Source organism: Somniosus microcephalus, chromosome 6, assembly GCF_052327205.1.
Source record: "Somniosus microcephalus isolate GS21.2 chromosome 6, FLI_Smic_1.0, whole genome shotgun sequence".
Taxonomy (NCBI): Eukaryota; Metazoa; Chordata; class Chondrichthyes; order Squaliformes; family Somniosidae; genus Somniosus; species Somniosus microcephalus.
Window position 1 is genome coordinate 88,732,815 of NC_140992.1, and position 13,267 is coordinate 88,746,081.

Here is a 13,267-nt window from a genome sequence, read left to right on the forward strand (position 1 = left end):
GTTAACCACATTAGAGAAATATCTTGAAACCAAAAATTGTGTTGAAACTTTCATGGTGGAGATCAGCCACCGTGGATTCCTTGTGGTATGAGGATCTGCCTTCAGGTTGGATGGCCATTGTTCCCTTTAACCTCCACTGGTTAGTTGATATTTTCACACATGCCTTGCATTACAACACAATTAATATTTTGATATGAAATAGTGGAACAGCTAAAAGTAATGTAAATGGGGAAAAATAATTTTTATTTTCAGCATTTTCAATTGTTATCTGGGGTGATGGTCTGGAAGCCTAAGTGACCAAGTATGAGAACTAGGGAAGAAGGTTTGTTTAAAGTTATAGTGGGTGGTTTGGAAAAACTGCTGAAAAAGAAAGGTAATATGTTTTTGCAATAAAAATTTCAGATAGAAAATGCTAACCTTGTCATTTGTTGGGAACATAAGAGATAATCTTCCTTATACCATTTTTTTCTATATTTGGGCACGCAGAGTACCGTAATTTTATGATTATAGCTTCAAATCTCAAGTTCCTTCATTGATCAGCAGTATGTCTGTTTGAATGATCCGGCTGCGACAAATGTTCCCTCAATTTTTTGGGGGCTGTATGGCCCGTTCAAAAATCCGAGCATGCGTGGTTTTTGCATTTCAAAGCTGGTGAGCCAGCTGCATGGGTGCTCGAGAGCACTGCGCAGTCGCGCAGCTTAAAGGGAACATTGGCTGTGATGACTGTGCATGTTTATCAGATTGTAGTAATTAAACTCTCATATTTGAATAATAATTTACTGAATTAACTATCTGGCCTTTTTATGCAATAACATTTGATTAGCACATTCCAGGAAGTTGGAAATCAAAATAAAAGGGAATTAAACTTGAAGATTTTTGCCTGAGGAAAAGTAATCTAAAATTAGAGGTGTAAAACCCAGTTCAAGTACACGATAGGGCAGAACATGACCGTGGTACCTGATGTCAACTGATCACTGCAATGCAAGGAAACACTTTATTATTATCAAATGCATATAATTGGGTCTGATGTGCTGAATAAAAGGCGCTAACCAGGACACATTATAGTTGATATCCCTTTCACAAAATTTCTCCTTTATAAAAATTCACATTTAACCTCACTTTCTCCTGTTGACTGTTTTCATACAGCGAGCACTTTGAAAAGAAAATTACAAAGCTGACTGACTGAATAGATTCACATGCTGACTTTTCACCTCATAAGACTTTTGTTTCAATCTAGCCCAGACTGGTGGTATGAAAATCTTGTCTATCTCTGCTGGTGACAAGTTGTGTTACAGTTCAGGCATGTTGCCAACGCTTTGAAATTGTGCTCACAGCGCAACAGTGGAGTTTCCTGTGATTTGAAATCTGTCCTTGTATGTAATGAGCATAAGATAGCATGCTCAGGATTAGCAGAGCAGTACAACCTTATTCTGAAGTCTGTGACTTTCCTATCCTTATCTCTCTAACCCCCTTCAGCCCTACAATCCTCAGATTTCTGGCCTCTTCGCATCCCCGATTTATATCGCTCCAACATTGACAGCCATGCCTTCAGCTGCCTCAGCCCTGAGCTCTGGAATTTCCACCCTCAACGCCTCTCCCCTCCTCGAAACCTACCTCTTTCACCAAGCTTTTGGTCACCTGTCCTAATCGCTTTATGTGGCTCAGTGTCAAATTTTGTTAATGCTCCCGTGAAGCGCCTTGGGACATTTTACTACATTAAAGGCGCTCTATAAATGCAAGTTGTTGTTCCCCTGACAAGCCCATGAGTCTGACAATGTTTGAAGAGGAAAATACATTTATTCCCAGCACTGAAATCCCTCACCTGAACAAGTACCAAAGTAATTAAATTCCTATTCCAAATTATTTTCTTAGATTTTCCAATGAACTGTTAAAATGTTGAATTTCCCAATTCTCGCAATTGTTTTAAAAAATAAAAGCTGAACTTTGTGCTCTTCAAGGTGAGGGATTAAGAATTGGAACAATTTTCCATTTCGGGCAACCCACGGGAGCATCGAGCACACCCAGGTCTGGTATAGTATTAGTCAAATTCAAAATAAAGTTCTCTCGATTGTGCTTTACCAACTTCAGAAGAGAGCCCCCTGCATACATGTGATATTTTCTGTTTCCACACCAACCATTCTGTGGCCTCTGCGTGAGCTTGTCAAAATAAGGTGACTCAGTCGTGTGCCAATGACTACTAGGAATTGAATTGAAACTGCTCAAATTAATTTTGAGGTGGAGACTGATCCCATCTGTGGGTTATATTCAGCCTAGATCCCAAGGATAAAGCAAACTGTACTAAAACATTGTCACCCATTTCCCCCACCTAGTAATTGGTCCCTATGACGATTGTGCCTTTCAAAAAGTATAAATAGAAGCCACTTTTTTGAGATGAGAATTCTACAATTGTTTACAGACTCACTAAAACTGTGTTCATATGTAGGCCACACTATTTTCATGTAGGGGGAGGAGTTGCATTTTGAATCTACAGGAAAAGTAACTTGTGTAATTTTTCACCTTTCATGAGGGTGAGTAAAATCTTGATAAATTTTCAACAGTCCATTGTAAGGGATTCTTTAATAAATACATACAAACCACAGAGGAAAATGATGGGATATGTCTGAGCTCTGAGCCCTTCCCCTTCCGCTGCTTCTCAGATTGTGAAGGGGAAAGCTCTTGCAGAAACTCATTTTTGAAAGGTAAGTGGGCAAATTTCTCAAGTCCTGGGTTAGAACGTTGTGTGAATTGCACTGAAGTCATGTCACCTTTTATACCTGCTTTCTCTTTGATTTGAATTGAAAGAAAAATAAACATTTTGTATGTATTTTCCTCTCCAGAAGGATACAGTTTCAAACTATTTAGTGTAGCAAAAGCCTTTAATTGAGCTGATCCTACCAGCTTTTATAATCATCCAGGATTGGATACAGTAACAATGTACTTAGACTACCGCTGTCATCATAGAAACAAAATCCGACTTCAGGGAGAGAGAACCAAAAATTAGAAAAGCTAGAACAACTCTTTCCCATGCTGTTTTCAAAATACATGAAGGTTTTTTTTAAAGCTATATATTATGAATATTATCGTTAGATTATGCACATTGACTGTAAAATTGTTACTTGAACTTTCCTTATGGGGAGAAACTTTCCTTATGGGGAGAACACAATGTCACACATGGCTAGTTTGACAACTCATAAATGAAAGAAAGACTTGCATTTATATAGTGCCTTTCACGACCACCAGACGTCGCAAAGCACTTTACAGTCAATGAAGTACTTTTGAAGTGGAGTCACTGTTGTAATGTGGGAAATGTGGCAGCCGCAGGCTCCCACAAAAAGCAATGTGATAATGACCAGATTTTAAAAAAAATGTTGGTTGAAGGATAAATATTGGCCAGGACACTGGGGATAACTCCCCTGCTCCTCTTCGAGATAGTGCCTTGGGATCTTTTGCGTCCACCTGAGGGGGCAGACGGGGCCTCGGTTTTACGGATCATCCAAACGACGGCACCTCCAACGGTGCAGCACTCCCTCAGCACTGCACTGGAGTGTCCACCTAGCTTTGTGCTCAAGTCCCTGAAATGGGACTTGAACCCACAACCTTCTGACTCCGAGGCAAGTGTGCTACCAACTGAACCACAGCTGACTGTCACAATTTAATATGTTATGTGCCCTTAAGTGGACCTCTACATCATTTGTTATTTTTATTCACTCCTCCTTCCTTGCAGCAGTTTCATTTTTCTTGCCCCAACCATGTCCAGTTTTCTAGCTTTCTCTGCCAAAGATGCTGACTTGAGTTAGGGCATGGTTCTAGGCTATTGGTGCCTTACTCTAATGGTCAGTCTTGTATGAGCCTAAACAGTGAGCATTAGAAGACTATTCAGTTGCAGGGGCATTATGCTCCAGGCCTGTCCTCGCCCAACATCCGTCTGAGCACTTTCTAGCAGGGGTCACTGGACTGCAATAACGTAAGAACCTAGGCTGATTTTGTTTTTCTCCACCAACCCAGTCTGGGGACACTGAGAAAATTGGAGCATTCCTTTCATGCCTGGATTAGATCATCTAACTAGGACTAAATCTGGGATCAAACCAGTGAGCTTACTGGTCTGTTTCGTGCACTACCAAGCCAGATGGTGTATTTTACCCATAAACTATCAGAGGTGTTGCTTTTTGACCCCCACCAACGTTCCCTCTAATTCTTCCTTTCGCTTTAACTGGTTGCGCGGCCTATTTAAATTTTCGCATGTGTGGTGTCTTCAATGTAAAAGCTGGTGAGCGGCCTGCGCGGGACCTCCAGACCCACGTAGCTTAGCAGGAACGTTGACCCCCCCCCCCCCTTTTTGTACCATACTATTTTTTGTTTTCATGCTATGATTGATTATGGATGATTATTTCTTACGGCTAAAGGGATATGGGAAGAAAGCAGGGACAGGGTACTGAATTTGGATGATCAGCCATGATCTCATTAAATGGTGGAGCAGGCTCGAGGGGCCGAATGGCCTGCTCCTATCTTCTATGTTTCTATGTAAGATGCATGAAGTGGTGGTGCCAGTAACTTCTTATGTTTATCAGAAATCAATTCTTTTACTGGGGAGGGAAGATCAGGTATACTTAATTCTGTGAATAAATAGATGGACAAATATTTAATATGATCTTTCATGTTTCATCTTTTACTTTTGTTTAAAGTAGTCCTTGCATGTTGCATGGCAACTGTGTTTAAATAACACATTTAGTGTAGTAAAACATCCCAAGTTGTTTCAGAGATGAAAAGCAGATGCATAGTAGTTGGAGAGGTGACATCAGGGATGGTTGAAGAAGTAGGTTTTGAAGATCTGGAGGGGGAAGAAGCAAGGCAGAGAGATTTAGGGAGGGAGTTCCAGAATGTGTAGCAAAGACCACTGAAGGCTCTGCCGCTGAAATTAAAATGGGGAAAGAGGGCACTGCAAAGGAGATCAGACAAATCTAGGACATTCCTGGCATGTAACACTGGCAGAGGTAGTTAAAAGGGCAGGGCCATGGAGACTGTATTTCACATTGGATTTAAATATTTTAATGAGACCACATATGCCAGTAGTATGTAAACATACATACCCAGACTGCCGTGGTGGCGGTGTGTCTCTCGTCACCAGATCACACCTTGGACTGTCCCCCTACTCCTCTGGCACTTTCTCTTCCTTTTGAGCATCTCCCCTTATTCCACACCTCTCCCTCATTTAAAATTCTCATTTTCTACCGCCCACCCAAGTACCATAAAAATGTTGTCACCAATATCTTCTCTGCTTCCCTCCCTTAGCGTCTACACTGAGCGACTTCTCATCCTTGGTGATTTCAACCTCCATCTCAATTCATCATGCTCTCCCCTGAGTTCACTACCCTCCTCTCCTCCAGTAATCAATCTCCTCCATGTAAACTCCCCAACCCATAATCACGGCCATCCCCTCGACCTTGCCATCTCTTGTGGCCTCACTACTCCCATTGTGTCAGTCGCAGATAAGGCCATCTCTGGTTACTTCCTTGTATCGCTCTCCACCCACATGTACACCCCCCCCCCCCCCCGGCAAAACCCTACTTCCTTCTATGTCTGCCCCTGGAAAAAACACTCTCCCAACTGCATTAATGAAATCTGAACTGTCCAGCCTCTGGCCCTCCATTCACCATAACATTTCTGCAAGTACCAATCTGCTCAACCACACCCTCACCTTTGATGCCCTAGTCCCTATTAAAACAATTTTACACACTCACTCACTCACATTAGTTGACACTGTTAACTCTTCTCTCTCCTCAGGTACTGTCCCCCTCTCCTTCAAATCTGAAATCATCACCCCTCTCCTCAAAAAGCCAACCCTCCATCCTCCCTTTCTTCAAGTCCTTGACTGTGTTGTTGCCTCCCAAATCCATGCCCATCTTTCCCAGATTTGAATCCCTCCAATCGGGTTTCTGCCCTTGCCACAGTACTGAAACGGCTCATCGGTCACAAATGACATCCTTTGCGACTGTGACAGTTAAACTATCCCTCCTCGTCCTTCTCGACTTGTCTGCAGCCTTTGACACGGTTGACCACTCTATCCTCCTCCAACGCCTCTTCACCATCATCCAGCTGGGTGGGACTGCACTCGCCTGGTTCCATTCTAATCGTGGCCAGCGAATCACCTGCAATGGCTTCTCTTCCCGCTCCTGCATCATTACCTCTGGTGTCCCCCAAGGAACCATCCTGGGCCCCCTCCTATTTCTCATCTGCGTATTGCACCTTGGCGACATCATCCGAAAACACAGCTTCATTTCCACTTGTACGCAGACTGCATCCAGCTCTACCTCACCACCACTTCTCTCGACCCCCTCCATGGTCTCAATTGTCAGACTGCTTGTCTGACATCCAGTACTGGATGAGCAGAAATCTTCTCCAATTAAATATTGGGAAGACCAAAGCTATTGTTTTCGGTCCCCGCCACAAACTCCGTTCCCTAGCCACAGACTCCATCCCTCTCCCTGACAGACCTACCTCTTGGTCATCTGCCCTAATTTCTCCTTGTGTGGCTCGGTGTCAAATTTTTGTCTTGTAACACTCCTGTGAAGTGCCTTGAGATGTTTTATTATGTTAAAAGTGCCATATAAATACAAGTTGTTGTTGTATGACCCCATTGTTCAAATTGTGATTCAAAGTGAGAACATACTGTATGACCTCCAGTCAGGCATGCAAAAGGCTTGTTCGCGGGCTCAACACTTGCCCTATTGTCTTGTTTTAAATGCATTTTCTGGAGACTGAGTTTTGCACCATTAATAGATTCAGCTGATTGGTCCAGTATTTTGTGTAGCACAATATGCCTTAAAATGACAGGATTTACTTTTTCCATTGGATATGATGACTAGATCTGATTGCATGCAACCAGTTATGTGTATTGGTCACCACATACCAACTTTGCTTCAGAGCAGTACGATTCTCTCAACTTCCAGAAACACAGCTGGTTGAAGCTGTTTTTCAAAAATGTGTGTATTCCTGTTTGAAGTCACAAATTGATATCTCTGTCATAGTGCATTCCCATATTGACATACTGAGGCTCAAGCATGAATAGCTATTTGTGCTGCTGGTGCTCATAGAACCATAGCTCAACACAAGTCCAAGAGAGGAGAAAATGGTGGGGGGAAAAAATACTTTTACTGCTAACTAATGCAATCTTGTCTGGAAAATGTTCATCTTTGGTTGTTCTCTATCCCCTCCCCACAATAACATGTCTTTGTTGCTCGAACAGCCACAGATGTGATTCAGCAGCCCGGGATGGATCAGTTGCCAGTCATTTTCTCCTCGACTACACAAGATCAGAAACTCTGGGTGGGATTGGGGGGTGCAGGGGCATTGCAGTGGACAATCTGCATTTTATATCATGACACAGTTCATTGAAATCTCTTGAAATGAAATGTCTACCTTTGCCAATTTTAGTGAAGTACAGGAAACTTTTTTTATCCGTGGTGCCGGTTTATCAAAGTCCGGATTACAGAGAGGTACGAGAGCTCCGTACACAGCAACAAATCCAGGCTTCCCTGTTGCTTATCAACAGGTGCAAGAAGCCCGGCCACAGACCAAGCGTCCCTGTTGCTTAGCAACAAGTGCAGGAACCCCCGATTACACAGCCAAGAATCAAGAAACGGCCACTAATATGAAGAAAAACTTAACTGAGTCTACTCCTGAATTTTGCCGGTTAACCGAGATTTCCGGTTGTTTGGGTGCCGGTAAATCGAGAGTTTCCTGTAGTTGGTGCAAACCTAAAACACATTTCCCATTTTATATTCACATTGCATGAATTTTAACACAGACAGGAATTAATCCCTTTGGGAACTAAAACGAGACTATATTTAGTTTGCCCACATTAGCATAATGTGTACTGCTGAAAGACAATGTTTCATCCTTTTTGGCTATTGAATGTGTCAAGGGAATAATCTAAGGTGGCTTTTAACCTGAGCATTTTGGTATTTTTTCTGTTTGTCATGTGCCATTCTTTGCTTTAGGAGGGTAAAGGTTAACACATGGAATTTGCATTGGGTTCTTGGTAGGAGATGGGCAGATCCCCCGGAGAAATGCCTAAAATCTGGCATTTCTGCACTATCTCTCCAGGGTTCTGATGATCTACCGCCAATATAATGGCAGGAAATTGTGAGAACTTCTGCGAAGATTCAGGGCTCGAGTGTTGACCAAAAAATACAGGTGCTTAGAAGAGCAGTTGTTGTGGGTTGGAATTTGCAGTGGGTAATAACTGCAAACTAACATGCACATCTAAACGCGGAAATCCTGAAGTTGTGGTCAGTCATTCTCGGCTCCAACACTAGCTGCACTGTGGACCCAACCCACCCCCAAAGCCAGCAATTTGTGTAATCAGTGAAACTGAAACTTGGGCATTTCCTTGGTAATATTGCTGTTAAATATCCCATTAAATGTTGGGCCTTGTTGGATTAGGTGTAATTGGGGTTTTAACAGCGTAATGACTATTAAACAAACATTATGGACCTGAAAAATTTAAATCTTGTGGAGTGTCAAATTTCTCCATGATTTAAAAAATACAATTTTTAAGTTTTTTTTGATATTGAAAGTTTGTTTCTGATTATTTTAGGTTCTACTTTACACCCATTATTAAGAGCCTCAGTCTTTATTTAACTCTAACATTTTTAAAAAGGTGTGTTAAAAGCAGATTCTCATTTCCTGCTTCCCTGTCTGAGAATTCTGCAATGTGCTTGGTTGCTTAGACAACTTGTTGATGTCACAGCAGATCGCACTAGGGGATTCCCACTATACTGAACTGAAATCTCTTGTGCATCAAAAAAGGCAAACCTCTCGCCACAGAGATCGCGAGATCTCTGGGCAGCTTTCTTCGAGGTCAGCGGCAAACCCATTTGCTTCAAATAAATCAGTGATCCTGTTTCATAGAAACATAGAAGATAGGAGCAGGAGTAGGCCATTCGGCCCCTTGAGCCTGTTCCGCCATTTAATGAGATCATGGCTGATTATCCAAATTCAGTACCCTGCCCTTGCTTTCTCCCCATATCCCTTGATCCCTTTAGCCTTAAGAAATATATCCAACTCCATCTTGAATTTATTTACTAAGTTGGCCTCAACTGCCTTCTGTGGTAGAGAATTCCACAGGTTCACCACTCTCTGGGTGAAGAAATTCCTCATCTCAGTCCTAAATGGCTTACCCCTTATTCTTAGACTGTGACCCCTGGTTCTGGACTCCCCTGCCATCGGGAACATCCTTCCTGCATCTAGTCTGTCTAGTCCTGTTAGAATTTTATAAGTTTCAATGAGATCCCCTCTCATTCTTCTAAACTCTAGTAAATATAAGCCTAATCGACCCAATCTCTCTTCATATGTCATTCCTGCCATCCCAGGTATCAGTCTGGTGAATCTTCGCTGCACTCCCTCCATGGCAAGAACATCCTTCCTCCGCTAAAGTGACCAAAACCGCACACAATACTTGGTGTGGTCTCACCAAGGCCCTGTACAACTGCAGCAAGACATCCTTGCTCCTGTACTCGAACCCTCTCGCTATGAAGGCCAACATACCATTTGCCGCCTTAACCGCCTGCTGCACCTGCATGGTTACCTTCAGCAACTGGTGCACAAGAACACCCAGGTCTCGTTGCACTTCCCCTTCTCCCAATCTATTGCCATTCAGATAATCTGCTTCCCTGTTTTTGCCACCAAAGTGGATAACCTCCACATTATACTGCATCTGCCCAATTACCCAACCTGTCCAAATCATACTGGAGATTCTCTGCCTCCTCCTCCTCACAGCACACATGCCCACCCAGCTTTGTGTCGTCTGCAAACTTGGAGATATTACATCTAGTTCCCTTGTCTAGATCATTAATATATATTGTGAATAGCTGGGGTCCTAGCACCGATCCCTGCGGTGCCCCACTAGTCACTGCCTGCCACTCGGAGAAAGACCTGTTTATTCCAACTCTTTGCTTCCTGTCTGCCAACCAGTTCTCTATCCAAGTCAGTACTTTACCCCCAATCCCATGTGCTTTAACTTTACACGCTAATCTCTTATGCGGGACCTTATCGAAAGCCTTCTGAAAGTCCAAATACACCACATCCACTGGTTCTCCCCTATCTATTCTACCAGTTACATCCTCAAAACATTCCAGTAGATTAGTCAAGCACGATTTACCTTTTGTAAATCCATGTTGACTTTGTCCGATCCTGTCACTATTTTCCAAGTGCTCTGCTATTGCATCTTTTATAATGGACTCTAGCATTTTCCCCACTACCGATGTCATTTTCATTTCAAATACTTTTACTGTAAAGATGAAATAAAAGTTGTTTGTCATATGTGAAAAGAGATGCATTAATATAGCTCTATTGATGTTCACACCTGGAGTACTGAGCCGTTCTGGGCACCATACTTTAGGAAGGATGTATTGGCCTTGGAGGGAGTGCAGCGTAGGTTTACCAGAATGATACCCGGACTTCAAGGGTTAAGTTACGAGGAGAGATTACACACATTAGAAGGCTTAAGGGGTGATGTGATCGAAGTTTTCAAGATGTTAAGGGAACAGATAGGGTAGGTAGAGAAACTATTTCCACTGGGCATTCTAGGACTAGGGGGCATAGTCTAACAGAGCCAGACCTTTCAGGAGTGAAATTAGGAAACATTTCTACACGCACAGGGTGGTAGAAGTTTGGAACTCTTCTGCAAACGACAATTAATGCTAGATCAATTAATTTTAAATCTGAGATTGATGGCTTTTTGTTAACCAAAGGTATTAAGGGCCAAAGGCGGGTATTTGGAATTAGGTCACAGATCAGCCGTGATCTCATTGAATGGCAGAGCAGGCTTGAGTGGCTGAATGGCCTACTCCCTGTTCCTTATGTTCATAAACGCATCCTATACTGCTTGGTGGTGCCACTCGCCTGTAGCATGAGTGAGGAAGAATATACTCCCAAGATCATAAAAGCTTTGGCGATCCTCCTAGATTCCACAATGGTTACTTGGTAGACTCTTTTAGAAATAAAAATGTAGTCTCTTAAGCCTCCTGATGTTGCAATTTTTTTTTCCTTATTAATTTACTGTGCATATTTGCTACATTCTGACGAAAAGACAAGGTTAGCATTTTTTACCTGTTTCAAAGCATTGTTAACAAATGACATTCTGTTCTTTTTGATTTATAGTGTAGTACTTTTCCACTTTGTAGTACTGATGGTGATTTTGTAAGTGTAATCCTTTAATGGTATTTTGCGGTTTAAACTACCTTGCTTTGCTGCAAATAGCAAAAATTCAGTACACCTGTGTTTAAGTATAAGCTTTTTCATTATCACCTCTTGGCCCTGTTTTTAATTCACAGTCGTTCAAAAGGGGGAAAAAAAACTCAACTTGAATGAGACTTGCAATTAATTATTTGAGTTCTACCAAAAGGTACAGTATTGCAAGTTCATCTGATAAGGTCACTGCTTGTCATTGTGATACAGAAAGCCTGTCTATTTTAGGCATATACTGTACATTTCTCCCAAGAAAAGAGTGAAATCCTGTCATCCCATACTACACATCAGGTCACTTCCTATCATCACTAAGCAGAAATAACGACTAGCTTTAACTTTTGAGTACTGAACTGAGCGCCAATTGCAGCCTGTAGTGTGACGTGTATCTAGTAATTAATAATTTAAGTTATGTTATTTCAGGTTCTAAATACTGTCATTCAAAACATGCACTACCTTTTTTTATTTGATGACTTGTCAATACTGTGTGTGTGTGCCTGTATGTTAGTTTCATTGCACTATCAATTCATGAGTCTTCAGATCCAGAGATAGGTGTTGAAGGCCATCTCTCACTGGCTGCTTGAGTGTTTTGGGGAATTCAAAAGAAACCAGTTCCAGCAGTCTCATTATAAACCCCATTGCTTAGTAATGCCCTTTTAGGGAAGGAAACCCACCACCCTTACCTGGTCAAGCCTACATGGAACCCCAGTCCCACACCGACACTCTCTTAACTGCCCTCTGAAGTGGCCTTGCAAGCCACTCCATTAAACTGCTACAAAGAATAACACTTACAAGACACTAACTGTAATGGTTCAAAGAGCCACTGTCTCGAGGGCACCTAGGGAAGGCAATAAATGCTGGCCTTGCCAGTGACGCCCACATCCCGAGAATGAATTTTCGAAAAGGATGATTGTCCATGTTATAAATAGGGTTGCAAAATTCCGGGAATTTTTAAAAGAGGAAACTTTCCATGGGAATTGAGTTTTTTTGCACACTGATGGTTTTTGTCTCTGACCTTTATATTATCTTTGTCATCAAAATAGACATACTGTTCCATACAATTAAAAACAGGCTTTCAAAACTTTATTTAGGTTATAATTTTGAACTTTATTGAACCCCCACAAAAAAGACCCATATAAAATAAAATAAAAAGAGCGTCCGCTTATTTAGCCTGTAATTTGTCCTTATTTTGCACATGTACACAGTCTTTCCATCTTTAATGCCTGAGGTAAAATGCTTCCACACATCCGACGGTAAACATGGCATTGTTCGATGCAGAGAAATAAAGGGCATTCGTCTCTGTGTCGAACTGCGGTCGATCAACACGATTGCAACAGGGTGAGTAAATTTTTCCTGATGCTCCATGTGATGGAAGCATGACGTGTGCACGCACGACGCTACATCACCAATAGAGGGTGCTAATCGCTCATCCACTCATCCAACCAATCGGGACACACTTGTTCACAGTCACACACACAACTTGTTATTAAAACAAGCCAAGTAAGAAGATAAACATATTGATTAAGAAATTCCTTAATAATTAAGATTCCATCTCTTAGTAATTTTAAGAGGACCTGTGGAGGGGGAAAAAATGAAAAATACAAAATAAAATATTATGCTAGCATGTGCTTTTTTGGCCAAAATTCCCAAGCTAAACTTCCTGTAGAAAATTTCTGGAAACTTTCCACCCCTTCACAACCTTAGTTATAAAACTACCTTTTTATTGATGAGTCTGTTGTGAAGGATTGAAGTGGAATATGTGAAGCATGTTAATATAGTGCAGCACTTAGGACTTCCTTTACAGCCCTGCATACCAGAGTTTCTTGATTATACCAATAACAAAGAGCAATATTTGGATCCACGTGGTCTAACTACCAGGTAGAAAGGTGTTATCTCTAGGGTTCTCTTTTTTCCCCCCCCCCCCAAAATCATGAGCGCAGATCTGAACACGTTTACCGAGCACTAAAATTAGTAAGAGTAGTGCTTCCCAGCTAAAGAAGGTTACCTGTAGCTGCTCCAGTAT

At 41.9% G+C, this 13,267-nt stretch overlaps 1 protein-coding gene across 4 annotated transcripts in view; it reads left to right on the top strand.

The window, feature by feature from the left end:
• The window catches only part of LOC147115865 (solute carrier family 25 member 36-A), a 99,130-nt gene that overhangs the window by 59,845 nt on the left and 26,018 nt on the right, over window positions 1–13,267 (top strand). The window contains exon 6 of one of the 4 annotated variants that reach the window (XM_085990503.1): window positions 11,334–11,404. The exons of the other annotated variants lie outside the window; for them this stretch is intronic. Coding sequence (XP_085846629.1) covers window positions 11,334–11,383 — 50 coding nt within the window. The 3' untranslated portion in view covers window positions 11,384–11,404. The remainder of the gene's footprint in view (window positions 1–11,333; window positions 11,405–13,267) is intronic. 4 annotated transcript variants of the gene reach the window in all.